Below are 26,391 nucleotides of genomic sequence, written 5' to 3'. Positions count from 1 at the left end.
ATGTGCGTTTCCACAGTCTCCCCGATTTCGACTGGATTTGGTATGAAATGTTATTGGTTTGGATATGAAATTGACTCGAATTTGCATTTAAAAATGTGGTTAACTTGCATAATAACTTATCACTGTGGTAAAAAGGGGCATGGTATTGTGCTTCGCCTCTTTTCAGACTCTTCAGACTAAGACAACATGTTGCGTCCTCCCTCACTACCACGAAATCGGCAGTCCAGTCACCAATGCTGTTTAATCGTTCATACCATCGTATCTGCCTGTAATGCATAACGCCTAGTGCACCAGCTTGTAGGACTGCAAGGTGAGCTAGATCGAGATTCGAATCCGCAGGGCGCAGCGTTTTAATGCCTTTTTCGCGCTTGTTTAGGTAAATGCTGAGCTGAACCCCACTTTTTGCTTCAGACAGTGCGTCATACAAATAGTTAAAATAACTACACACGGAGCAAAGTTAGCACGATTCACAGACAGATGGCCCAACGACTTCCCTCCCTGACGCATCTGGCGACTGCTCGACAGGAAGGGCATCAGGGTGCAACGTTACATAAAATACACTACTGGCCATTAAAATTGCTACACCACAAAGATGACGTGCTACAGACGAGAAATTTAACCGACAGGAAGAAGATACTGTGATATGCAAATGATTAGCTTTTCAGAGCATTCACAGAAGGTTGGCGCCGGTGGCGACACCTACAACGTGCTGACATGAAGGAAGTTTCCAACCTATTTCTCGTACACAAACAGCAGTTGACCGACGTTGCTGGTGTAACGTTGTTGTGATGCCTCGTGTAAGGAGGAGAAATGCGTACCATAACGTTTCCGACTTTGATAAAGGTCGGATTGTAGCCTATCGCGATTGCGGTTTATCATATCGCGACATTGCTGCACGCTTTGGTCGAGATCCAATGACTGTTAGCAGAATATGGAATCGTTGGCTTCAGGAGGGTAATACGGAATGCCGTGCTGGATCCCAACGGCCTCGTATCACTAGCGGTCGAGATGACAGGCATCTCATCCGCATGGCGGTAACGGATCGTGCAGCCACGTCTCGATCCCTGAGTCAACAGATGAGGACGTTTACAAGACAACAACCATCTGCACCAACAGTTCGACGACGTTTGCAGCAGCTTGGACTATCAGCTCGGAGACCATGGCTGCGGTTACCCTTGACGCTGCATCACAGACAGGAGCGCCTGCGATGGTGTACTCAACGACGAACCTGGGTGCACGAATGGCAAAACGCCATTTTTTCGGATAAATCCAGGCTCTGTTTACAGCATCATGATAGTTGCATCCGTATTTGGCGACATCGCGGTCAACGCAGTTTAATATTTTTGTGGGATCTGAAATTTAAAAACCTCTCTCACACCGGCCTGATTAGCTTCACTGATCGGGATGCGTTTATTAAGGGAATTTTCATTCACAAAGCAGGCTTATCACATTCACACAGTTCAATACTGTTCTATCCTGATTAAATTGAGCTTAACTTAAATTCCATAATGCAGTGAAGCAATTTCGAAGTGTCGGTGCGACGAAAATTGTCAGTCGATCTCCTGAAAACATTTGTAATAATTATTAACTTTCGGTGATCACATGGGGAAGACCGGAGATCTGCTGGTAAGACCGTGTTAGCCCATTTATTAAAAGTAATAAACTAGATATCTTGAGCGTACAAAACGCCAGGTTCGTCCAGTGTAAATCAGACGTTCCCCACTGATCGCGTGCAACACAGCGTAGTAAGCAGACACTGTCAATAATAATCAGTTAAATAATACGCGAACACACTTACTTTAGTTTAGTTCATGTATTAAATTCCTTCTCATACAGAATCTCATCAAGATGGCGACTAGCTCAACAATACATACATATACATCTTCGTTCTTTCACGGCTAATCGGCAAGATCTCAATCATTCTTTTCGTAAGAGAAAACATAGATAGCAGAGAAGCTATTCCATTGAGTAAATGCACGCTCCAAGGAATAGTAGAGCTTGAAACTACTTTGCATTGATAATCGTCGTATATTTAAGTTTAGGAATCGGTAAGATAAGAAGAGATATTTCGAGATATGTACTGAGTTATATAATTTATAAAATTTCTGAAAATATTGCGGAGAGACCGCTGCAAGAGACATTACAGCAGATTGGAAGCGTGTATTCGTCGTCGCTATACTGGCGTATCACCCGGCGTGACGGTATGGGGTGCCACTGGTTACACGTCTCGGTCACCTCATGTTCACATTGACGGCACGTTGAATAGTGGACGTTACATCTCAGATGTGTTACTACCCGTGGCTCTGCCCATCATTCGATCCCTGCGAAACCCTACATTTCAGCAGGATAATGCGCGACCGCATTTTGCAGGTCCTGTACGGGCCTTTGTGGATACAGAAAATGTTCGACTGCTGCCCTGGCCAGCACATTCTCCAGATCTCTCACCAATTTAAAACGTCTACTCAGTGGTGGCCGAGCAACTGGCTCGTCGCAATACGCCAATCACTACTCTTGATGAACTGTGGTATCGTGTTGAAGGTGCATGGGCAGCTGTACCTATCTACACCATCCAAGCTCTGTTTGACTCAATGCCCAGGCGTATCAAGGCCGTTAGTACGGCCAGAGGTGGTTGTTCTGGATGGTGATTTCTCAAGATCTATGCACCCAAATTGCGTGAAAATGTAATCACATGTCAGTTCCATGATAATATATCTGTCCAATGAATACCCGTTTATCATCTGCATTTCTTCCTGGTGTAGCAATTTTAATGGCCGGTACTGTACAGTTACGAAAATTGAGTGCTGTGGAGCCTGTAACTCAAATGAGACAAACGCTAAAGGAAAGAAGATGTATTATCGTACCTTTATTAATAATCTTTGGCATGATATCGAGTCAAATGCTTTAAGGAAGTCGCAAAATACTGTATCCACTTAATTTCCTTGACCCATGGCTTTCAGGATGGCACGAGAGAAAAGTGCAGTTGGATTTCTCATGATGGACGCTCTCGGAATCCATATTGGGTGGCATGGATGAAGAAATTCTGTTCGAGATACCTCGTTGTGTTGGAGTTCAGAATATGTTCTTACATTCTGCATCAGATCAATGTCAATTAGTTCGGACGGTAGTTTTGTGTAACACTTCAGCCATCCCCTTGTAGACGTGTGTGACTTGTGCTTTTCTCCAGTCTCTGGGCACAGTTTTTTGTTCAGAGGATCTACGGTAAACTATAGGTAAAATGAGAGCTAACTCAGCTGCTAGTTCTGTATGGAATATGACTGGTATTCCTTCGGGTCCTGGAGCCTTGTTGAATTTTAGCCATTTTAACTGTTTGTCAGTGCCTGTGACATTAATATCAACAGCAGTCGTACGAGAAGTAATCAGAGTCAGTACTCAGGTCTTCCTTGATAAATGATGATTTGAAAATGGAATTAACGTCTTATGTTTTTTGCTTTGCTACCTTCAATTTCGTTTTTTGTGTCATCAATGAGTGCCTGGACACTAATTTCCTTGCCACTGGCAGTCTTTATACAGGAGTATATTTTTTTTAGTTTTCTTTCTAAAAGATCCTGTCATGATAGTCATTAAAGGCTTCAAACATTACACTCTTCACAGCCAAACGCGCTTCATTCACCATTTCTCTGTCTATAGTCATATTCTTTTTTTATAGCCATTAAGCAGTAGTCGTTTTTTAATACCTTTTTATTTTATTTTATTTGCATGTCAAGTTCCTTAGGACCAAATTGAGGAGCAAATCTCCAAGGTAATGGAACGTGTCAATACATGAAATTACAACGTGGAAGTAATAACAGATAAAACAAAATGTTTATGAACCCAAAAAAGTCAAGCCATAAGTTTAAGTAAACGCAGTCAGCAGTATAACATAGGAATCAGCATAATTTTTGAACGAACTCCTCAGCAGAATAGATGGAGTGACCCATGAGTAAACTCTTCAGTTTCCATTTGAAAGCGCGTGGATTACTGCTAAGATTTTTGAGTTCTTGTGGTAGCTTATTGAAAATGGATGCAGCAGTATACTGCACAGCTTTCTGTACCAGAGTTAAGAAAGTGCGATGCAAATGCAGATTGGATTTCTGCTTAGTATTAACTGAGTGAAAGCTGCTAACTCTTGGGAATAAGCTGATATTGTTAAAAAGAAACGACAGCAAAGAATACATATATTGAGAGGCCAATGTCAGAATACCAAGATTAGTGAGCAGAGGTCGACAATAGGTTCGCGAACTTACACCGCTTATTGCCCGAAGTGCCAGTTTCTGAGCCAAAAATACCCTTTGAGGATGAAATGATAATTAAATCATAATTAAATCGAAACCCTTAACTGCCGACAGGAGTTGTTGATATACATCATGAAAACGTGTACCCCGACCGGGACTCGAACTCGGGATCACCTGCTTACATGATAGATGCTCTATCCATCTTTTTTTTTTTTTTTTTAAATCTCATTTTGTTCGCTTTTGTTCGTTGCATGTGCTCGGGGCGGACGTCGTAAGACATCCGCTTAAGTTCGTTGTTGATCGATTAACTCAGTTTTTTTATTACAGAGGGCTGCTAACCCTCTGACCGAACACGCTGAGCTACCGTGCCGGCATCTGAGCCGCCGAGGACACAGAGGATAGTGCGACTGCAGGGACTTATCCCTTGCACCCTTCCAGTAAGACCTACATTCCCAACTGTCCACAACCTATATTCGTAGTGTTCCTTATAGATATTTGCCCATTCATCAGGCCGGACGTGGTGGCCAACGGTTCTAGGTGCTTCATTCTGGAACCGCGCGACTCCTACGGTCGCAGGTTCGAATCCTGCCTCGGGCATGGATTGTGTGTGATGTCCTTTGGTTGGTTAGGTTTACGTAGTTCAAAGTTCTAGGGGACTGATGACCTCTGATGTTAAGTCCCATAGTACTCAGAGCCATTTGAAACATTTGAACCCATTCACTCATTACTCACGCCAGACTAAGCTGACGAGTCCCATAAGAGTTCAGGCAAAGCATTCGCACAGAAGAAGGTCAATGGCCGGGGTAGCCTTTAACTATATGAAGATGGTATCTGTTCCCGAAAGGACAGATACCATTACTGACCGTTCAGCTTCTCTAGAATGAAAGGATAATTACACTCCTGGAAATTGAAATAAGAACACCGTAAATTCATTGTCCCAGGAAGGAGAAACTTTATTGACACATTCCTGGGGTCAGATACATCACATGATCACACTGACAGAACCACAGGCACATAGACACAGGCAACAGAGCATGCACAATGTCGGCACTAGTACAGTGTATATCCACCTTTCGCAGCAATGCAGGCTGCTATTCTCCCATGGAGACGATCGTAGAGATCCTGGATGTAGTCCTGTGGAACGGCTCGCCATGCCATTTCCACCTGGCGCCTCAGTTGGACCAGCGTTCGTGCTGGACGTGCAGACCGCGTGAGACGACGCTTCATCCAGTCCCAAACATGCTCAATGGGGGACAGATCCGGAGATCTTGCTGGCCAGGGTAGTTGACTTACACCTTCTAGAGCACGTTGGGTGGCACGGGATACATGCGGACGTGCATTGTCCTGTTGGAACAGCAAGTTCCCTTGCCGGTCTAGGAATGGTAGAACGATGGGTTCGATGACGGTTTGGATGTACCGTGCACTATTCAGTGTCCCCTCGACGATCACCAGTGGTGTACGGCCAGTGTAGGAGATCGCTCCCCACACCATGATGCCGGGTGTTGGCCCTGTGTGCCTCGGTCGTATGCAGTCCTGATTGTGGCGCTCACCTGCACGGTGCCAAACACGCATACGACCATCATTGGCACCAAGGCAGAAGCGACTCTCATCGCTGAAGACGACACGTCTCCATTCGTCCCTCCATTAACGCCTGTCGCGACACCACTGGAGGCGGGCTGCACGATGTTGGGGCGTGAGCGGAAGACGGCCTAACGGTGTGCGGGACCGTAGCCCAGCTTCAAGGAGACGGTTGCGAATGGTCCTCGTCGATACCCCAGGAGCAACAGTGTCCCTAATTTGTTGGGAAGTGGCGGTGCGGTCCCCTACGGCACTGCGTAGGATCCTACGGTCTTGGCGTGCATCCGTGCGTCGCTGCGGTCCGGTCCCAGGTCGACGGGCACGTGCACCTTCCGCCGACCACTGGCGACAACATTGATGTACTGTGGAGACCTCACGCCCCATGTGTTGAGCAATTCGGCGGTACGTCCACCCGGCCTCCCGCATGCCCACTATACGCCCTCGCTCAAAGTCCGTCAACTGCACATACGGTTCACGTCCACGCTGTCGCGGCATGCTACCAGTGTTAAAGACTGCGATGGAGCTCCGTATGCCACGGCAAACTGGCTGACACTGACGGCGGCGGTGCACAAATGCTGCGCAGCTAGCGCCATTCGACGGCCAACACCGCGGTTCCTGGTGTGTCCGCTGTGCCGTGCGTGTGATCATTGCTTGTACAGCCCTCTCGCAGTGTCCGGAGCAAGTATGGTGGGTCTGACACACCGGTGTCAATGTGTTCTTTTTTACATTTCCAGGAGTGTAAATCGAAATCCTTAGCTGCCGACAGGTGTTGTTGATATACATCAATGGGGACAGCTGAAAATGTGTGCCCGGACCGGTACTCGAACCCAGGAGCCCTGAGGGCACAGAGGATAGTGCGACTGCAGGGACTTATCCCTTGCACGCTTCCCGTGAGATCCACATTCCCAACTGTCCACAACCTAAATTGGTCATCAATAATATCTGTTTTTTCGGGAACAGATACCATCTTCATATACTTAAAGGCTACCAGTCCACTGACCTTCTTGTGCGCGAATGTGCATGCTTTGCCCGAACTTGGTTCAAATGGTTCTGAGCACTATGGGACTTAACTTCTGAGGTCATCAGTCCCCTAGCACTTAGAACTACTGAAACCTCACTAACCTAAGGACGTCACACACATCCATGCCCGAGGCAGGATTTGAACCTGTGACCGTAGTGGTCGCGCGGTTCCAGACTGTAGCGCCTAGAACCGCTCGGCCAGTCCGGCCGGCTTTGCCCGAACTCTTACGGGACTCGTGAGCTTAGTCTGGCGCGAGTAATGATGAATGGGCAAATATCTATCAGGAACACTAAGAATGTAGGTGGTGGACATTTGGGAATGTGGGTCTCACGGGGAGGGTGCAAGTGATAAGTCCCTGCAGTCACACTATCCTCTGTGCCCTCGGTGCTCAGATGGATAGAGCGTCTGCCATGTAAGCAGAAGATTCCGGGCTGGAGTCCTGGTCAGGTGACACATTTTCAGCTATCCCCATTGATGTGCGTTGACAACACCTGTCGACAGCTAATGGTTTCAATTTAATTATCATTTCGTTCTAGAGAAGCTGCACGGTCATCAATGGTATCTGTTCTTTCGGGAACAGATACCATCTTCATACCCTTTGACAAATTTGGAAATTTGTGGTAAGGTCTTATGGGACCAAACTGCTGAGGTCGTCGCCGGCCGGGGTGGCCGAGTGGTTCTAGGCGCTTCAGTCTGGAACAGCACGACCGCTACGGTCGCAGGTTCGAATCCTGCCTCGGGCAAGGATGTGTGTGATGTCCTTAGGTTAGTTAGGTTTAAGTAGTTCTAAATTCTAGGGGACTGATGACCTCAGCTGTTAAGTCCCATAGTTCTCAGAGCCTTTTTTTTTTTTTTTTTTTTTTTTCTGAGATCGTCGGCCCCTAAGCTTACACGCTACTTAATCAAAACTTCAACTGACTTACTCTATGCACAACACACACACACCCATGCCACCGATGGGGGTAGCCGCACAGGCCGTGACAAGGCGCCTTAGACTGTGCGGCTGCCCTTCGTAACTATCATTTGAGAATGGGAAGAGTTACCCCAAAATATAATACCAAATGATATAAGCGAATGAAAATAAGCGAAGTAGACTAATTTCCGCGTCGAACACTCACTTACTTCAGATACCATTCGAATAGTAATAATGATAGCATTAAGTCTTCGAACAAGACAGTGAATGTGGGCTTTCCAAGACAGTTTACGATCCATCTGAACAACTTGAAACTTGAATTGTTCGGTTTCACTAACCATATGCTCATTCTGAGAAATCTAAACGTCGGGTTTTGTTGAGTTGTGTGTTCTAAACTGTAAAAACTGAGTCTTACTGTGATTTAGCGTTAGTTTATTTTCTACAAGCCATGAACTTTTGACATGAACTGCACTATTTGAAACAGAGCAAATGATACACACAACGTCCTTTACTACTAGTATCGTCAGCAAACAGAAATATTTTAGAATTACCTATAATACTAGAGGTCATATCATTTATATAAATAAGGAACAGGAGTGGCCCCAAACCCCACATCACAACCATTCTTAACGCTATAAATAATGACCTTTTGCTGTCTGTTGTTAAAGTAAGAGGTGAACCAATTGTAAGCTACTTCCCGTATTCCACAATGATCCAACTTCTGAAGCAATATTTTGTGATCAAGACAGTCAAACGCCTTAGTTATATCAAAAGATGTGCCTACCATTCGAAAACTTTTGTTTAATCCGTCCAGTACCACACAGAGAAAAGAGAATGTAGCATATTCAGTTGTTAAACGACTTCTAAAGCCGAACTGTACATTTGATAGCAAATTATGTGTTACAAAATAATCAATTATCCTGACATACACAGCCTCTTCAATAACTTTAAAAAAAACTGATGGCATAGAAATAGGTCTAAAATTGCCTGCATTAACCCTTTCTCCCTTTTTATGAAGCAGATTTACTACTGAGCACTTTAACCAGTCAGGAACTGACCATTCTTAAAGTAAAAATTACAAATATGGCGAAGTACAGGGCTAACATATACTACAGCACAGTAATTAAATATCCTGCTAGGCACTCCATCATATCCATGAGAGTCGTTATTAGTGTTCAGTGATTTAATTATTGACTCAATCTCCCCCCCCCCCCCCCCCCTTGTCAGTATCACAGAGGAGTATTTCAGACATCAGTCTCGGAAAGACATTTTCCAATAGAGTTATATGATTTCCTGTATAAACTAAGTTTTTATTTAATTCACCAGCAATGCTAAGAAAATGGTTGTTAAATACTGTACATATATCTGACTTACCAGTAACAGAAATATTTTTACTATGAATTGACTTTATATCATAGAGCTTGTGCTGCTAATAAGACACTTCCTTCACAATAGAGCACATGGTTTTAATTTTATCCTATGAATTAGCTATTCTATCTGCAGACTACGTACTTTTTGCCTTCCTAATAACACTTTTAAGCACGTTACAGTACTGTTTGTAATGGGCTACTGTAGCTTGATTGTGACTGCTTCTAACTTTTTGATATAATTCCTGCTTAGTTATACATGACATCCTTACCCCACTAGTCAGCCACCCAGGCTGCCTTTTACAGCTAGTACTCCGTATAGAACGTTCTAATGGAAAGCAACTCAAAGAGCTTGAGAAATGTGTTAAAGAAAGCATTATATTTGTCATCTGTGTTATTGGTACTACAAACATCCTGCAACTCTTGTTCTTTAACGAGGTTTAAAAAATTCTCTATTGCCATTGGATTATCAATCCTACATAGTTTATAATTATATGTGACATTTGTTTGAGTACAAAAGCCTTTTAGAGTTAAAATTTGTGCATCATGGTCTCAAAGGCCATTCACCCTTTTACTAACAGTATGCCCATTTAGTAATTATGAATGAATAAAAATATTGTCTAAGGCTGGGCTAGTGTTCCCCTGCCACCTGGCTGGAAAAACCACAGTCTGCATCACATAATATGAGTGTAGAAGACCTATCAACATCCATTTTCTTGCACAATCATATGCAAAATCAATATTGAAGTCACTATGTATAACTAGTTTTTGGTATTTCGTATTAAGTGTACCATTGCTGAAATCAATTTTCTATTTATTATGGAAATAAATGATGTGTTGATCAGGGGCCAAGAATAATTTCTAAAAGAAGCATTTTACAATCCGATGTCTGCGTGCTATACGATATAATTACATTACGAATAGTGAAAATATTTCAAACATTTCTAAATGTTGTATTTCTAATTAATCTAACTCGTCATACGATAAGTGAGAGCCTCCGTTTGTTTGACAGTTTTTTACTAGCCTTACTACTGTTTGTTCATTTAACAATTTTTTTCTGTCGCTTCCTTTATTCGTATGTTCTCTCCTATCAGTGTCAATTTTTCATCCCTTACGCTTGTTACAGATTTGTTTTTGTTTTACAGATAAGAGCGTGATGGACCAAGCCCTCATAGACGTGTCGTTCTTCCAGCTTAATCCACATGTAAGTACTTCAGAGACATCGTTATGTAATTGGAACATATATCTAATTGTTGTTATATTTCATTAAATTACTTCCCCCTCGTGGGTATGACTGCACATATTCCAGTTACTTTGAGTGTTACCTTTTGAGCATTCCTTTACTCACAGCGAGCCTTTTCTTGCATTATTTTATTGGAAACTGTTTATCTTAACAATCGAGGTTTCTAATCGACACTGAAGGTAGAGTCCCTCATACTAAACAAAGTAGTAGTATCTCTTTTTGCGTTATAAGATGCATCGAAATCTTCAATTGCACTGTTGCACTTTAGTGTCCCCAGGTAAAACAATAGAACTAAATGAAGCTATTATATCATTAAAACGGAAAGAAATCTGAGACTACGTAAAATTGTGACCATCTTCTCTCCAAAGGAACAGCTAATGTCATCAGAGAGGCTGTAGTACATGGACGTGAAGCATTTTGTTGCAATTCTTATTAGCTGCGAATTATGCTAGAGGACCAGAGCCCAGAGTCAGTATAAAGTTTTCAAAAATTAGCTAATAATATTTTAAGAACACACGAAAGTGGTTAGTAATCTTCAGAGACCTACGTCATATCCGAAATTCATCATAAAGTCGATCTTCGATAGCAATTATGAAGCAGGGTTTGAAATCTTCCAATTCTAACAATGAGAAGCAATACTCCATGAAATTCTGACGTATGTACACTATTGGTGGAAATATTTAGTACCCACTATATATTCAACCGATCACTAACAGAGACTGTCATTGTGAAGCCTCTGTTCAAATCACTCTTAGTAGATGTTCCAGCAATCAATGTCACCGAGTGGAAGAGATTGTAGCATAACGTGCATGTGCCTCAGAGTACTTATTACAGGTGCTAATGACTGTTGCATAGATTCAAGAGCCACAGCGTCTTCCATTTGGTAGATGTTGGAACTAAAACTAATGTTGTGATTCAAAAAATAAAAGAGGCTTGGATGAGGGGGTGTTTATGAACTCAGATTGCTCAGCATTAAAGTTACCAGCCCACTTAAAAATATTGTTTGGAATAAAGAGGCTAAAATGCGTTGACTCCCTCCCCCCCCCTCCCAAAAAAATATAAAATACAAAGTCGTTTAAAATCGTACTCGTCTCCTATTTTCACTTGCATCCAGCGAAACATTCATTCATTAGCTCAAACTGCAAATATAAACAGTGTTTGAAACTGAATAGCGTAACTAAGTGAAAGCTAAAATACACTCAATAATCTGTGACTCTCTGATCACTTGCAAAGGTGGAAAAACACAGGTGAATCAATCAATTAAACTGAAAAAACAATATACTTTCGTCCCTAATACTTTAGGAAGACTTGGAGAAACTCATGGTAGAACTGTGCTTTCTTACAATATATTTATTCAAAACCGGTTTCGATCATAGATCGCCTTCGCAGTGGAAAAATGTGACAGTTTCACATGCTATTTGACCAGAAAAGACACTCTAGCTGACTTACAAACATCAGAAAAAGATACTTCACGCCATAATACCAGCTTAAGTAAGCAGAAAACACTGAAAACATCAAACCATGAAACCACTTGTGCACATAATGTTGTTAATGGTTTTCATAATTTCAATGTTTCCTGCCTCCTTAAGCCGGTACTTGGTGTAAAGTATCTTTTTCTGACGTTTGCAAGTCAGCTATGGCGTCTATTCTGGTTAAATAGTATATATGACATGTGGAGCTGTCACAATATTTTTCCGCTGCGAAGATAATCAATGATCGAAACTGGTTGTGAGTAAATATAAGGCAGCATAGTTGTACCATGCATTTCTCCATGTACACTCCTGGAAATGGAAAAAAGAACACATTGACACCGGTGTGTCAGACCCACCATACTTGCTCCGGACACTGCGAGAGGGCTGTACAAGCAATGATCACACGCACGGTACAGCGGACACACCAGGAACCACGGTGTTGGCCGTCGAATGGCGCTAGCTGCGCAGCATTTGTGCTCCGCCGCCGTCAGTGTCAGCCAGTTTGCCGTGGCATACGGAGCTCCATCGCAGTCTTTAACACTGGTAGCATGCCGCGACAGCGTGGACGTGAACCGTATGTGCAGTTGACGGACTTTGAGCGAAGGCGTATAGTGGGCATGCGGGAGGCCGGGTGGACGTACCGCCGAATTGCTCAACACGTGGGGCGTGAGGTCTCCACAGTACATCGACGTTGTCGCCAGTGGTCGGCGGAAGGTGCACGTGCCCGTCGACCTGGGACCGGACCGCAGTGACGCATGGATGCACGCCAAGACCGTAGGATCCTACGCAGTGCCGTAGGGGACCGCACCGCCACTTCCCAGCAAATTAGGGACACTGTTGCTCCTGGGGTGTCGGCGAGGACCATTCGCAACCGTCTCCATGAAGCTGGGCTACGGTCCCGCACACCGTTAGGCCGTCTTCCGCTCACGCCCCAACATCGTGCAGCCCGCCTCCAGTGGTGTTGCGACAGGCGTGAATGGAGGGACGAATGGAGACGTGTCGTCTTCAGCGATGAGAGTCGCTTCTGCCTTGGTGCCAATGATGGTCGTATGCGTGTTTGGCGCCGTGCAGGTGAGCGCCACAATCAGGACTGCATACGACCGAGGCACACAGGGCCAACACCCGGCATCATGGTGTGGGGAGCGATCTCCTACACTGGCCGTACACCACTGGTGATCGTCGAGGGGACACTGAATAGTGCACGGTACATCCAAACCGTCATCGAACCCATCGTTCTACCATTCCTAGACCGGCAAGGGAACTTGCTGTTCCAACAGGACAATGCACGTCCGCATGTATCCCGTGACACCCAACGTGCTCTAGAAGGTGTAAGTCAACTACCCTGGCCAACAAGATCTCCGGATCTGTCCCCCATTGAGCATGTTTGGGACTGGATGAAGCGTCGTCTCACGCGGTCTGCACGTCCAGCACCAACGCTGGTCCAACTGAGGCGCCAGGTGGAAATGGCATGGCAAGCCGTTCCACAGGACTACATCCAGCATCTCTACGATCGTCTCCATGGGAGAATAGCAGCCTGCATTGCTGCGAAAGGTGGATATACACTTTACTAGTGCCGACATTGTGCATGCTCTGTTGCCTGTGTCTATGTGCCTGTGGTTCTGTCAGTGTGATCATGTGATGTATCTGACCCCAGGAATGTGTCAATAAAGTTTGCCCTTCCTGGGACAATGAATTCACGGTGTTCTTATTTCAATTTCCAGGAGTGTATATCGACTCTGTTGATAGTCGCTTTCAAAAAATTTTTGGCTTTAGGAAGATGTTCAGACTCTTCGTGATATTGAGTGTCAAGCTACTTTCAATTCTACATCTTCTAAAATAGTGGGTGCGATAAATTAGCTTCTGCCTATTGTACATTCTGTTTTCAAATACAGCATACCGAAATCTGCGCGCGCGCGCGCGTGTGTGTGTGTGTGTGTGTGTGTGTGTGTGTGTGTTACTGATGAAGGTCTTTTTGAGTGAAAGCTTAATTGTTTACAGTCTTTTTGTTGTGCCTACCTGCAACTCAGTGTCTCCGCTATATGGTGAGTAGCAACTATCGTTTTCATAATACTGTCATTATTCCATCCTGGATTTTCCATTGTTTAACACTTAATAAAAGGCATCCCTTGCTCTGGGCGCCCATACAGTAGTTTGTAGGGGAGGAGGAACTAGATGTTGGGGGTGTGGAGTGTTTTTAATATTTTGGAAGACGAAGCCAGGGAGAAGGATGACTTCTTACCCTTGCCCCTGTGTAAGGGTGACCTTGTCCCTTGGAACGATAATTGTCTGCTCTTTACTGAAAAGTAATTAAGGATTTTCCTAAGATTCTCGCTGTTACAGCGCTACTTCTCAACGATGTGTATCCACTACAGCGAGAGAGACGTCTATACAAGATGCGTGGTCAGCGCCTTACAGATAAATAGTGCGAGATGGCTCTGATGTAGTTCAGTTCTAGTACATTCCTCGCGTGCACGGCTAATCTGCGTTACTCCAACGAGTGTTGTAGGACGATATGAATGTAAGCAGAGGGGGATGGAAGCCCCATCGATGGAGCTGTCTTACAGTGGTGTGCCTCCACTTATTGTTGTACCGGTTTTAAATATCGAAAAATATCTCAATTAAATGTTATCTCTGTAAGTCAGCATAATGCACAGCACCTGGTTTCTAGAATTCAGATCAGACTGTCTCTGTAGGCTGAATCGGAAACGTTTATTGGCGGACCCAGATTAATTCTTGCGTCGCTGTACTTGCAATTCCATATTTAAGTGTCTGGAAGTCATTCCTGGAAGTATTTGTATGGAGTGTAGTCATGTATGGAAGTGAAACATGGACGAGTTTGGACAAGAAGAGAATAGAAGCTTTCGAAATGTGGTGCTACAGAAGAATGCTGAAGATTAGATGGGTAGATCACATAACTAATGAGGAGATATTGAATAGGATTGGGGAGAATAGAAGTTTGTGGCACAACTTGACTAGAAGAAGGGATCGATTGGTAGGACATGTTCTGAGGCATCAGGGGATCACCAATTTAGCATTGGAGGGCGGCGTGGAGGGTAAAAATCGTAGAGGGAGACCAAGAGATGAATACACCAAGCAGATTCAGAAGGATGTAGGCTGCAGTAGGTACTGGGAGATGAAGAAGCTTGCACAGGATAGAGTAGCATGGAGAGCTGCATCAAACCAGTCTCAGGACTGAAGACCACAACAACTACAAGATCGTCAGTGGTAGCATTCTTGTCTGATTTACGTTACATCTAGGCATTTGTTAGGTATTTTTGAGTTTGGTACTGATGTTTTTGACCTAATTTCACGTTGGTTTGCAGCACTACACATTTCTTGTCATAAAATAGGACTGAATGTATAGTCACTAGCGTCTGTTTATTTTCTTCTCGTAAAACGTGCTGTCTCTTTGTTTTTTGATTGCCTTTAATAATTCCAGAGCTACTGCAGTCACTGCGGCCGCACAAATGAAGACTCTGAATTATTTAATATTTAGCCCTTTCAGCAAATCTGCCGCAGGAGGAACAATAGGCATTTTCATCGAAAAATGGTTCAAATGGCTCTGAGCACTATGGGACTTAACATCTGAGGTCATCAGCCCCCTAGAACTTAGAACTATTTAAACCTAACAACCTAAGGACAGCACACACATCCACGCCCGAGGCAGGATTCGAACCTGCGACCGTAGCAGTCGCGCGGTTCCGGACTGAAGCGCCTAGAACCGCTCGGTCACCGCGGCCGGCGCATTTTCATCGATTCTCTGTTCCCGCTGATCGTGTGTCACAAGGATAAGATTTTCTGTAAGTTTACTTGATGGCTCACGCGCCGCTGCTTACCTGTCGGGAGCTCTGCACGCTTTGGAGGGGCAGCCACGATGCTATTTCCGTTGTCAGCTTCTCTTAATGCTCATTGCGCAGGGCAGTGAGGAGAACAGTCGGCATCTGACGGCACAGCCTGCAAGGCAGCACGTAATGGCACGTGTGGGCAAGCTAGGATGATTTTCGACTGGAAATGAACCTCAGAGTGTCTTTTAATTACCACGGATATCTCCACATTGGAGGAAAGAAAGCATAATTGCTTAAACTGATTGTTGTGGGGAAGAATCATGCTTACTTGCTGAAAAAACACTCAGTTATTAAAACAATCAGCTGTACTATAAGCAAACATTTTATCACACAGAAACTTGTCACAGGCCTTAATCCGATGGTGATGAGTTGGGTTGAGGGGGCGCTCGACATCAGGGTCACCAGCGCCCTGACGGAAAGTCAACATGAAGTCTCACGGGTGGGGACGGAGGCTGTCCCCACATGCAGAGCAGTTTATAACGTACTAAAGTCTGCCGCCCTTCTCCACCAGTTTAGGGATAAGCCCTGATAGTTCACAAAATTTCACCACTCTGTTAACACTGGTATCGATATCTGCGAGGACGGTGGGCAGATCTCCCGCGAGACCAAGGGCTGCCCTAATATCAATATACAGGACACACGTAGCTACAGTATGCTGAACTGAAAGCGGCACGCCACAAACTTCACAGAAAGATGGATCCTCCCCCCGGAGGAGGAAGCCATGTGTGAAAGGGCTATGCCCGATGCGCAGTCTGGTGAGCAAAACCTCCTTCCAGCGGCGAGATTGACACGAAGTCCGCCAAGCTTTTGTGGTCGGTTTGAGCGACCGCAGTCTGTTGTCCGACACCTGCAACCATTCAGTCTCCCACTGACGCATGATGCATCAGTCAGGAAATGAGATAATGGCGTGCAACGGGATGGGACATTGATGGACAGCACTATCGCAACATGCTTCCTTGGCAGCTTTGTCAGCCATGTCGTTACCCTGTATCCCAACGTGGCCAGGTACCCAGCAAAAGATCACCTCCTTGCCACGGCGTTGGAGCCGCTGTAAGCAGCCATGGATGAGTTGGATCAGCCGGTCTACCGGATACATTTGGTGAAGCGCTTGCAGTGCACTAAGAGAGTCGGAACAGACAAGAAAACTCGTACGGTGATGTCTGTGAACCCTCTCCCTTAATCCGAGAGATAGCTTCGGCAGGCGAGTCAGCCGTCCCTGCTGCATGGTAGCCAGAAGCCGTACGTGCCATCAAGAAAACACGGTGAAACTCGCTCCGTGCAACTGACAGAAGTTACTTTCCAACATATACTATCTGATCAAAAGTATCTGGACACCTCTGCGTAAAGCGGAATTGGCCACTAGATGGCATGGGAAGCGGACCTGCCAGTGTAAAAGGAGGTGGCGAGTATTGTGTTGTCAATAGAGAAGCAGCAACAACATAGTGGATCGATCAGGAGAACAGTCGTGGCTCAGAACGTGGAGTAGTGATTGGATGTCACTTGAGAAACCCATCCCTCATTGGACAGTTCAATACTTCAAAAGCTGTCCAAGTCGATTGTTGATGTTGTGATCGTGAAGTGGAAATGCGAAGTGACAAACACAGCTAAAACTGTCGGACAAGGACCGCCTAGCATTGCTGAGAATTGTAGTAAAAAGTTGCAAGAAATCAGCAGAATGAATCACTCTTGAGTTCCAAACTGCTACTAGCAGTCCAGGTAGCACAATGACCTTGCGTAGGGAGTTAAAAAGAATGGGCTACTATGGTCCAACAACCCCTCAAAAGCTATACAGTCCTAAGTGACGCCTGACGTGCTGGAAAGAGTAAAGCCACGGATCATTGCAAACGAGTGATTTTGAGAGGAGAGTCACACTATATCCCGTGGCAAGCCGATGGAAGTTTGGCGAAAGCCTGTAGAACGTTATCTGCCATCACGTGTAGTGCCAACGGTGAAGTACAGAGGAAGTGGTGTTATCGTGTGGGAGCGTTTTTCGTGGTTAGGGTGTGGCCCCCTAATTTTCTTCTTTTCCTTGTGACATCGGTGGAGGGTCGGTTTGGCTATTAACGCATTTGTCATGGTTAATTTAAGGAGTGCTAAATGTCCTCCCGGTCTCCACCCCATTACCACACCTCCCCACTCCCCCTCACCCTAGGACGGAAGATTTGCACCCCAACTGCCTTCGTGTACTTGTATGCACGTGAAAATGAGTGAAATTTTTCTAAGTGTTTGCAAATCGTGTAATGAAGCAGGACCTGGATACCGGCCCAGTATTCACCTTGTGAGATGTAGGAAACCGGCTACAAACCACATACAGACTAGCTGGCACACGGACCCTCATCGTTAATCTGCCGGGTGGTTTCAGTCCGGGACTGCTGCACCTCACCATCCCAGAGGCAGCTCTTTAACACACACAGCTATCCGGGTGGCTGTGTGGTCGCCTTACCATACTTGAGAAAATGCTGGTGCAAATGGTTCAAATGACTCTGAGCACTATGGGACTTAACGTCTGAGATCATCAGTCCCCTAGAACTTAGAACTACTTAAACCTAACTAACCTAAAGACATCACACACATCCATGCCTGTGGCAGGATTCGAACGTGCGACCGTAGCGGTGGCGCGGTTCCAGACTGAAGCGCCTAGAACCGCTCGGCCACACCAGCCGGCTAGAAGGGGGTACCACAGTGATTTCTGCTTGTTATTTGGTTATTTTAAGATGGCTGCATGTAACAGCAAGTGTGGCCAAGCTAGGGTGATGTTCGACTGGAAATGAACCTCAGGGTGTCTTTTAATTACCACGGATATCTCCACATTGGAGGAAAGAAAGCATAATTGCTTAAACTGTGTGTTGTGGGAAAGAGTCACGCTTACATGCTGAAAAAAACTCGCAGCTTTTAGAACCATCATCTGTACTATAAGCAAACATTTTATCACACAGAAACTTGTCCCAGGCTTAATCGGGGCGACAGTTTCCATCCACGCCCGAGGAAGGATTCGAACCTGCGACTGTAACAGTCGCAGAAAACGGTGGATGTGTGCAGTGTACAATAGAATAATTATTTGGAGATGATGATAGTTTGTAACAGCTTGACAGTGCACTTTGATATAAAGCAGCAAGTGTGAGGGAATTTTCTGAAATGGACCGACCTGCCCAGCGTCCCAACTCGAATCCAATGGAACATCTTAGGGATGAGTTAGAACGTTGACTTCGCATCAGACCCCAGAGTCCAAGATCACTACCTTCTCTGGATTCATCTCTCGCTGAGAACTGGGCTACCATCCCCCCACAGGCATGGACAGATACCCCTGCCAGATTTCAGAATCCGCCCGGCGGATTTGTGTCGAGGTCCGGTGAGCCGGCCAGTCTGTAGATGGTTTTTAGGCGGTTTTCCATCTGCCTCAGCAAATTCGGGCTGGTGCCCCTTATTCCGCCTCAGCTACACTATGTCGGCGATTGCTGCGCAAACAAGTTCTCGACGTATGCGTACACCACCATTACTCTACCACGCAAACATAGGGGTTACACTCGTCTGGTGCGAGACGTTCCCTGGGGGGGGGTCCACCGGGGGCTGAACCGCGCAATAACCCTGGGTTCGGTGTGGGGCGGCGAAGGGATGAAGTGGACTGCGGTAGTCGTCGTGGGGTTGTGGACCACTGCGGCTGCGGCGGGGACGGAGCCTCTCCGTCGTTTCTAGGTCCCCGGTTAACATAACATAACATAATTTGTGTTTGGATACTTGTAATCAGATAGTGTGCACTGGCAAACACCTGCCGTCATAGGGAAATCAGGAGCCCTTAATCCAGTCTCTTAGACCTCGACCACCACCCATCATAAATATTTTGGGACGAACTGCCAACCATCTGCCGGCCGAACAAACGACACCCGTCTCCCGGACAGCGGGAAATGGCTCTACGTTCGACTACAGCGCGGCTAGGAAATTGTATGTTGTTATACAGTGGGTTGTGGGGCCTGGCACTAACGCCACCTGCTGCCGACAGCTGCGGGGCCAGCGCAGCCAGGTGTGGCTGCTGCTGTTCGACCTGTGGCAGCGCGACTTCAAGGCGCGGGAGCCGGCGCCGCTGCTGGCGCAGGCCGGGCTCGCCGACGCCGAGGCGGCGCTGTGGGCGGCGCACGTGCGCCTGGCGGCCGCGCTCGCGCGCATGCGCATCAAGCACCGCGCTCCGCGCCTCGAGCTGCTGCTGCCGCCGCACCTGCGCGACCACCGCGTCGTCGCCATCGACAGCGCCTTCGTCTCCGCCTGGCTCAACCCCTTTCGCACCAGGTGAGCCTCAGCCGCACCTCACTTCCTGAACCTCCTCAACCGCCATTGCTTCAGTCTACAAATCTGTTAGGATCCTTAAGCGAGGAAAGTACCTGATAGAGAGATGGGGCCTCTCCACGCCCACACCAACGTGGTGACCAAACCAAAAGTTCGACTTCACCATCGTCAACATGTTAGTTATCTACATCTACATCTACATGATTACTCTGCAATTCACATTTAAGTGCTTGGCAGAGGGTTCATCGAACCACAATCATACTATCTCCCTACGATTCCACTCCCGAACAGCGCGCGGGAAAAACGAACACCTAAACGTTTCTGTTCGAGCTCTGATTTCTCTTATTTTATTTTGATGATCATTCTTACCTACGTAGGTTGGGCTCAACAAAATATTTTCGCATTCAGAAGAGAAAGTTGGTGACTGAAATTTCGCAAATAGATCTCGCCGCGACGAAAAACGTCATTGCTTTAATGACTTCCATCCCAACTCGCGTATCATATCTGCCACACTCCCCTATTACGTGATAATACAAAACGAGCTGCCCTTTTTTTGCACCCTTTCGATGTCCTCCTTCAATCCCACCTGGTAAGGATCCCACACAGCGCAGCAATATTCTAACAGAGGACGAACGAGTCTAGTGTAGGCTGTCTCTTTAGTGGACTTGTTGCATCTTCTAAGTGTCCTGCCAATGAAACGCAACCTTCGGCTCGCCTTCCCCACAATACTATCTATGTGGTCTTTCCAACTGAAGTTGTTCGTGATTTTTACACCCAGGTACTTAGTTGAATTGCCAGCCTTGAGAATTGTACTATTTATCGAGTAATCGAATTCCAACGGATTTCTTTTGGAACTCATGTGGACCACCTCACACTTTTCGTTATTTAGCGTCAACTGCCACCTGCCACACCATACAGCAATCTTTTCTAAATCGCTTTGCAACTGATACTGGATAGGTGGATCACAGGATGCTGGGCTGTGATGTTATCCGTGCGTCTGGGTAAAACTACGCATTATCACGGTCCATCAGGTGACAGATTCTGGACGACACGCGAATGAGGGTAGCAATTTGAAGAACAGAGGGAAACAAGTGCCAAGGCTCGTGCCGTGGGAAAAAAACCTCTGCGACAGTGGAATGGGTAGCAAGAGCAGTAGTGGGTTACTAGCTGCGATAGTTCATACAAGGTTGGGTTTGTTAGTATGGGTATCATGCATCATTACCGTGGCAGGCGATGGCGAGGTATCCGAGTTTGCTGCAGCTGCTGCATTCCTGGAACAATCAGGATCGTTATATATTAGTGGGAGATTGGCCATAGATCATCTCACTGTGTGAGGTGTGTGTGGAGCGTGTCTGCATGTAGTGTACGGTACGGCTTCCCTGCGTGGTGCCCGTTATTCGGCAAGTGTGTTCCAGCTGGATATCCAGTAATGGTGGCTGTTTAACAGGGGCTCACCTGTACCCGTTGTGTTTGCGTGAACTTCGCCATAGATGATAGGTCCTTACAAGTATGTCATTTGGTCTTTTATGTTTCCAGCCATGGTTGTGGTCGTAGTTCCCAAATTCAGAACAAACGGGTTCTGTGAATGTCTGGAGTTTCTGTATATAGTCTTGTGGTGAGTTTGTGGATTACCTCCGTGAGAGTCTCAAGTCGGTATTCCCGGTGAAGGTCCGCGATGCGTGTGTATCGTGGAGCATTGCTTATAATTTTGAGTACTTTGTTTTGTATGATCTGCAGACGGCGCAGGCGTGTGGGTGCAGCGTATCCCCAGACAGGGGCTGCGTACGTCATCAGGGGTCGAATAAGTGTCATGTACATGGACCTCGACACCCTTCTGTTCAGTGTGCTAAGCCTGTTGAGCATAGGGTAGAGCTGTTTGAGCCTCGCGCTTCCTAGGTTGGTCATGTGTTGTATGTGGTCCCCCCAGAGTAATTTCCGGTCCAGCCAGACACCGAGGTCCTTTCTCGCTGAAATTTATTGGGCGTGAGTGTAGAGTTATTGGTCTGCAGTATCGGTGTTTGCGCAGTTGCTTCAGTCTTCTAGTGAACAGAACGGATTCGCACTTGTTGACGTTTACTCTAACACACCACTTCTCTACCCAAGGATCAGCCACTCTGAGTGCGGTCTGTAAGCATGACGTAATGTTTGATGGCTTCCAATCTTGCGCGAGGATGTCTGTGTCACCTGCGTAGATTGCCATCGTTGTGTTGTGTGTGGTTGGGAGATCGTTTATGTAGAGGCTAAACTGTAGGGGCCCTAGGGTGCTTCCCTGGGGTACTCCTGCGTGTATACCGTGTCGTGTTGATTGTTTTCCCCGCACGTCAGTGTGAGGTATGAGTCTATGAGAGGCACCAGCCCGTCAGGGAACCCCGCGTCGCTGAGTCTGCGAATGTGACCGTTGTGCCATAGGAAAGTACCTAGGAGGCGCGTAGTAAAGCCCCGAGAGGGCGCAGGCAGAGAGAGAAGGCGAGAAAAAAATGTTCGAAATTCTGAAGTTCGATTAATTCAATACAATTACAATTGAGTACCAGAGTCGAATGCAGGACTTTGACGGAGGGTAGCTGGGGAAGGGCGGCAGAGCTCATAGAAAATTTGTGTCACCAAATTCTCTACAGTAAACGAAGAGTCTTCTTAATCAGTTATAATACTAACTACAGTTGCGAGTAATTTTCAAGACAGTTTTCTTTTTAGATGAAGAAGAATTTAGTGTAGTTCTGGAGGGGATTCAAACCCCATAGCCACTCCTCTGGATTCACCTCTGTAGAGTACTTACCTGGTTATGTTAGCCACTGTCCTGGGAACATACAGGTATATGAAACACGCAAAAACTGAAGAAATATTTTTGCAAATAAAATTCAAGTTTTATATCTCGCTTTGTTCCATTTTACACTTCGCTGTCCAATGTCCTCACAGAAATCATTTGCATCTTGTCTCGAAGAATTCTACTTTTTGAATTCAACCATTTTTTCTATTATCTCTCCACCTTCTCTTTCAAAGATGGGCTTCAACCTAGAACCGTTGATTATAAGCTCACACACGTGTCTCTCAGCAATGACGGGTTCAAAATGGTTCAAATGATGGCCCTGAGCACTATGGAACTTAACATCTGAGGTCATCAGTCCCCTAGACTTAGAACTACTTAAACCTAACTAACCTAAGGACATCACACACATCCATGCCCGAGGCAGGATTCGAACCTGCGACCGTAGCGGTTGCGCGGTTCGAGACTGAGGCGCATAGAACCGCTCGGCCACAACGGCCGGCTGTTGACGGGTTCAAAAGCAAGAAAATAGATACAAAAAATCATTTTTAACAATATTGTCTTCTGAATTTTACAGCTTTTTGTCATTAACTGTGTTCATGTTTTACGATCACATATTCAATTCTGACAATTTTAAATAGGTTTCTATAACGAGTTTATTTATTTTCACAAATAAAGTTTTTGATCAGACGAACGACATGGTGACATATTTCCATATCATTTACTAATAAAATAGCATGAAAAATACAATTTCACAGGGGCGTTATGTAAATCGTCTCCAAATGACACATTTCTCTTTAAAAATTAACAATAAAAGCGCGATTTACAAATAAGCAAAATTTATACATCTACTGAGAAAGAATATATCGTGACACAACAATTAAATTAATAGAACTTCATTTATGAAAGTAGTGTTTATTTAAATTTTTCACACAAGTTCAAGAAAATATGATTTAATTACAGGGAAAGACCCCTATCTTACATGTGGTCAGAGTTTTGTTGGTTATTAATCTCCTGTACAGGTCGTCAGAGCTCAATATTGTTTAATGAAGTATAACATCGACCGCCTCTTGATCACCTATACTAAACAGCCCGATCCACTCAATGCTATCGGCTGACGTAGTGTGAAGGCGGCAACTGTGGGTGAAGCAGCTGTTGCACTTAACTGAGCCAGACTCCTGCTTGCTTTGGTGTTCATTGTGCTCAGATTCAAAGTCCATAGTATCCTCGGAGAAGAAACGCCCTGCATCAGTCCTAGCAGCGAAATGTCCCTCACGGAGCCCAGCGCCAGTCTCTACCATTCCCGTAGCATTCTGCCAAAATTGCTGCAAGACTGTCCATACATCTTGTAGGCCACCTCCGATCCTTCATCTCGGCAGTCGAATTATTTTCCCTACGTCACCATAACATTCTATTTTCCCATAGTGACAGACACCTATACTTGGAATAAAACTCCCCATCCAAAGCATTCTTGCATTATCGTAAGTTACTTTTTGTTTCTGCTGCATCTGCAGACAATGGGTCCTGCCGAATAGTCAGTTTGTCATGTCACTTTGACTGGCGTCTTATTGTCTTGAACCACAGAAGAAAATGGGCGCTGGGTCTCCATTAGAACGTCCTGGACATTCCAGTAGGGCTTGGGACACGCTGTTATCGATTTTTCCGGTATCTGTCTGATGGTTCCAGTGGCTTTGGCTGGCACTTTACAATACTGTCAACATATTTCTAACCAATAGTACAGGAATAAGTGGTGCAGTTGTTTAGCACTGCTCCTGTTCACAGCCATTCTAGATTCGAGACCCTGACCTTGTTCAGCACGTGTCATTTCCTTACACAAGTGTGCAGTATGTAACAGTTTGTTGACTGGTGAGTGCATTTCACATGTCTGCACATTGGATGTTGTGCGCTACTTATGTTGGTCTTCAGCGTTCATAATGTCCACCAGCACCTGCAGTTAGTTACTCAGTACGTGGTGGAGTTCATCATGGACTGTGCGGATAGTCCCGGCGGAGATTCAAGTCCTCCCTCGGGCATGGGTGTGTGTGTTTGTCCTTAGGATAATTTAGGTTAAGTAGTGTGTAAGCTTAGGGACTGATGACCTTTGCAGTTAAGTCCCATAATATTTCACACACATTTGAACACTACCTACCGAGATGCTGCAGGAGCGTCTCTGTTGCACCTGCTCTGTTCAGCCAAGCATTGACTTGAAGAAGAATACGCATATAATTTACATTATATGGGCTGCTTGAAATCAGGCGGACGCCTCCGTCAGAAGGAACCGAATGACAGCACTAGGGGAGATTCTGTTGCTCTGCGCATCTTTGTGTCCTCACTATGCTCTCAGAACTGAAAAGTGCGACGTAACGCGATCGACAGGACACTAGAGAAGCTGGACAGCAAATCATAAAGCTTCATCGGACTTTCATTGTGGTTTTACTTTCGCGACCGATTGGAGGTTTAAAGAAAGAAAAAGCGCTCGTATTTGTATTAAGTTTACCTTTAAGCATCATTTGAGTTGTGGTTTGTCAGGCTTTCTTGGCGCCCCTACTGCAGATACACTTCTCGGGTTTGCCACCGGATAAACACTGTGCAACTCCCACAATATTTCTTCGAAGCAGCTTTTCGATATTATCGGGTGGTGGTGGTCATTCTCGTCACTGTTGCAACACTCGAGTGATGGTAGTCGCGCCTCGGCGTCGAAATTTATCGTAGCTGCAAACAGGAATTGTGGGTACACGGAAAAGTGCTCACAGTTGCACGAAAGTAGTGTTCACAGGGCCAGCTGTCGGGAGACGAAAAGATGCCATCCCTGCGTGCGTATTAGGCAATGACGGTGCTGCAGGATGCTGCTGCGGTTAAAAGCCGAAATAACTTCGTAATGCTCTGCATCGGGTCAAAAATTGGAGGTTTTTGTGTCTCCCGTTTTAATTTAATGGCCGCCAGTGGCGAATTCCACGCAACACTTAGTTGAAATTCCGCATCCCTGTCTGCGGCCGGTCCGGCCACTGCTGCTTAGGGCAGTGGTTTCCAACAGGTGGTCCGCGGACCCCCGGGGGTCCGCGAGCTATGCCAGAGGGGTCCGCAAGATGCTATCAGAATAAAAAATATATTACATATATTTCGTATGATAACAGATTTTTTGTTTTGGCCGCTTCCTGCATGAGCAGAGCTTTAGCGAACGCTAACTTCTGCGTCTAGCGTCTTCCTAGAGTGTAAAGAGATCGGCAGTGAGCATGATCAACTTGTTATTCATACGGAAGTAAGATGGTTTTCTCGAGGTAGTATCTTGTCAAGGTTTTTTGAACTTAGAGACGAGGTTCGTGCCTTCCTTCTTGACACAAAGTACGCGGATATTCTCACTAATTTCTCTTGGCTTTGCTCAGTTGCGTACTTAACTGATGTGTTTGAACACTTGAATGTGTTAAACTTCAGTTTACAAGGGAAAAATGTAGACATGTTCAAAGCTGAGGATAAGATTAGTGCTATGGTCAAAAAGTGTCAGATCTGGGCGTCAAGGATAGAAAACGTGTCACTAACTAACTTTTCTACTTTAAAACAACTCTTGGAGTCATCAGAGGAGAGTTTGACTGACCAGATCAAGATCAATGTAGCCGAGCATCTACGCAGCCTAGCCATACTTTTAGAGAGTATTTCCCTGAAACTGACTCTGACGACTGGATT

General features: G+C 45.6%; 1 protein-coding gene across 1 annotated transcript in view; it reads left to right on the top strand.

Moving 5' to 3' along the window:
- The window catches only part of LOC126095474 (putative methyltransferase NSUN7), a 165,775-nt gene that overhangs the window by 30,189 nt on the left and 109,195 nt on the right, over positions 1-26,391 (top strand). The window contains exons 2-3 of the mRNA XM_049910263.1: positions 10,257-10,315; positions 19,669-19,952. Of these exons, the coding sequence (XP_049766220.1) occupies positions 10,257-10,315; positions 19,669-19,952 (343 nt within the window). The remainder of the gene's footprint in view (positions 1-10,256; positions 10,316-19,668; positions 19,953-26,391) is intronic.

The sequence above is a fragment of the Schistocerca cancellata genome, chromosome 8, assembly GCF_023864275.1.
Source record: "Schistocerca cancellata isolate TAMUIC-IGC-003103 chromosome 8, iqSchCanc2.1, whole genome shotgun sequence".
NCBI classification, from domain to species: domain Eukaryota; kingdom Metazoa; phylum Arthropoda; class Insecta; order Orthoptera; family Acrididae; genus Schistocerca; species Schistocerca cancellata.
The sequence above is the reverse complement of the archived record's forward strand: the minus strand, read 5'-3'. Positions and strand labels throughout refer to the sequence as shown.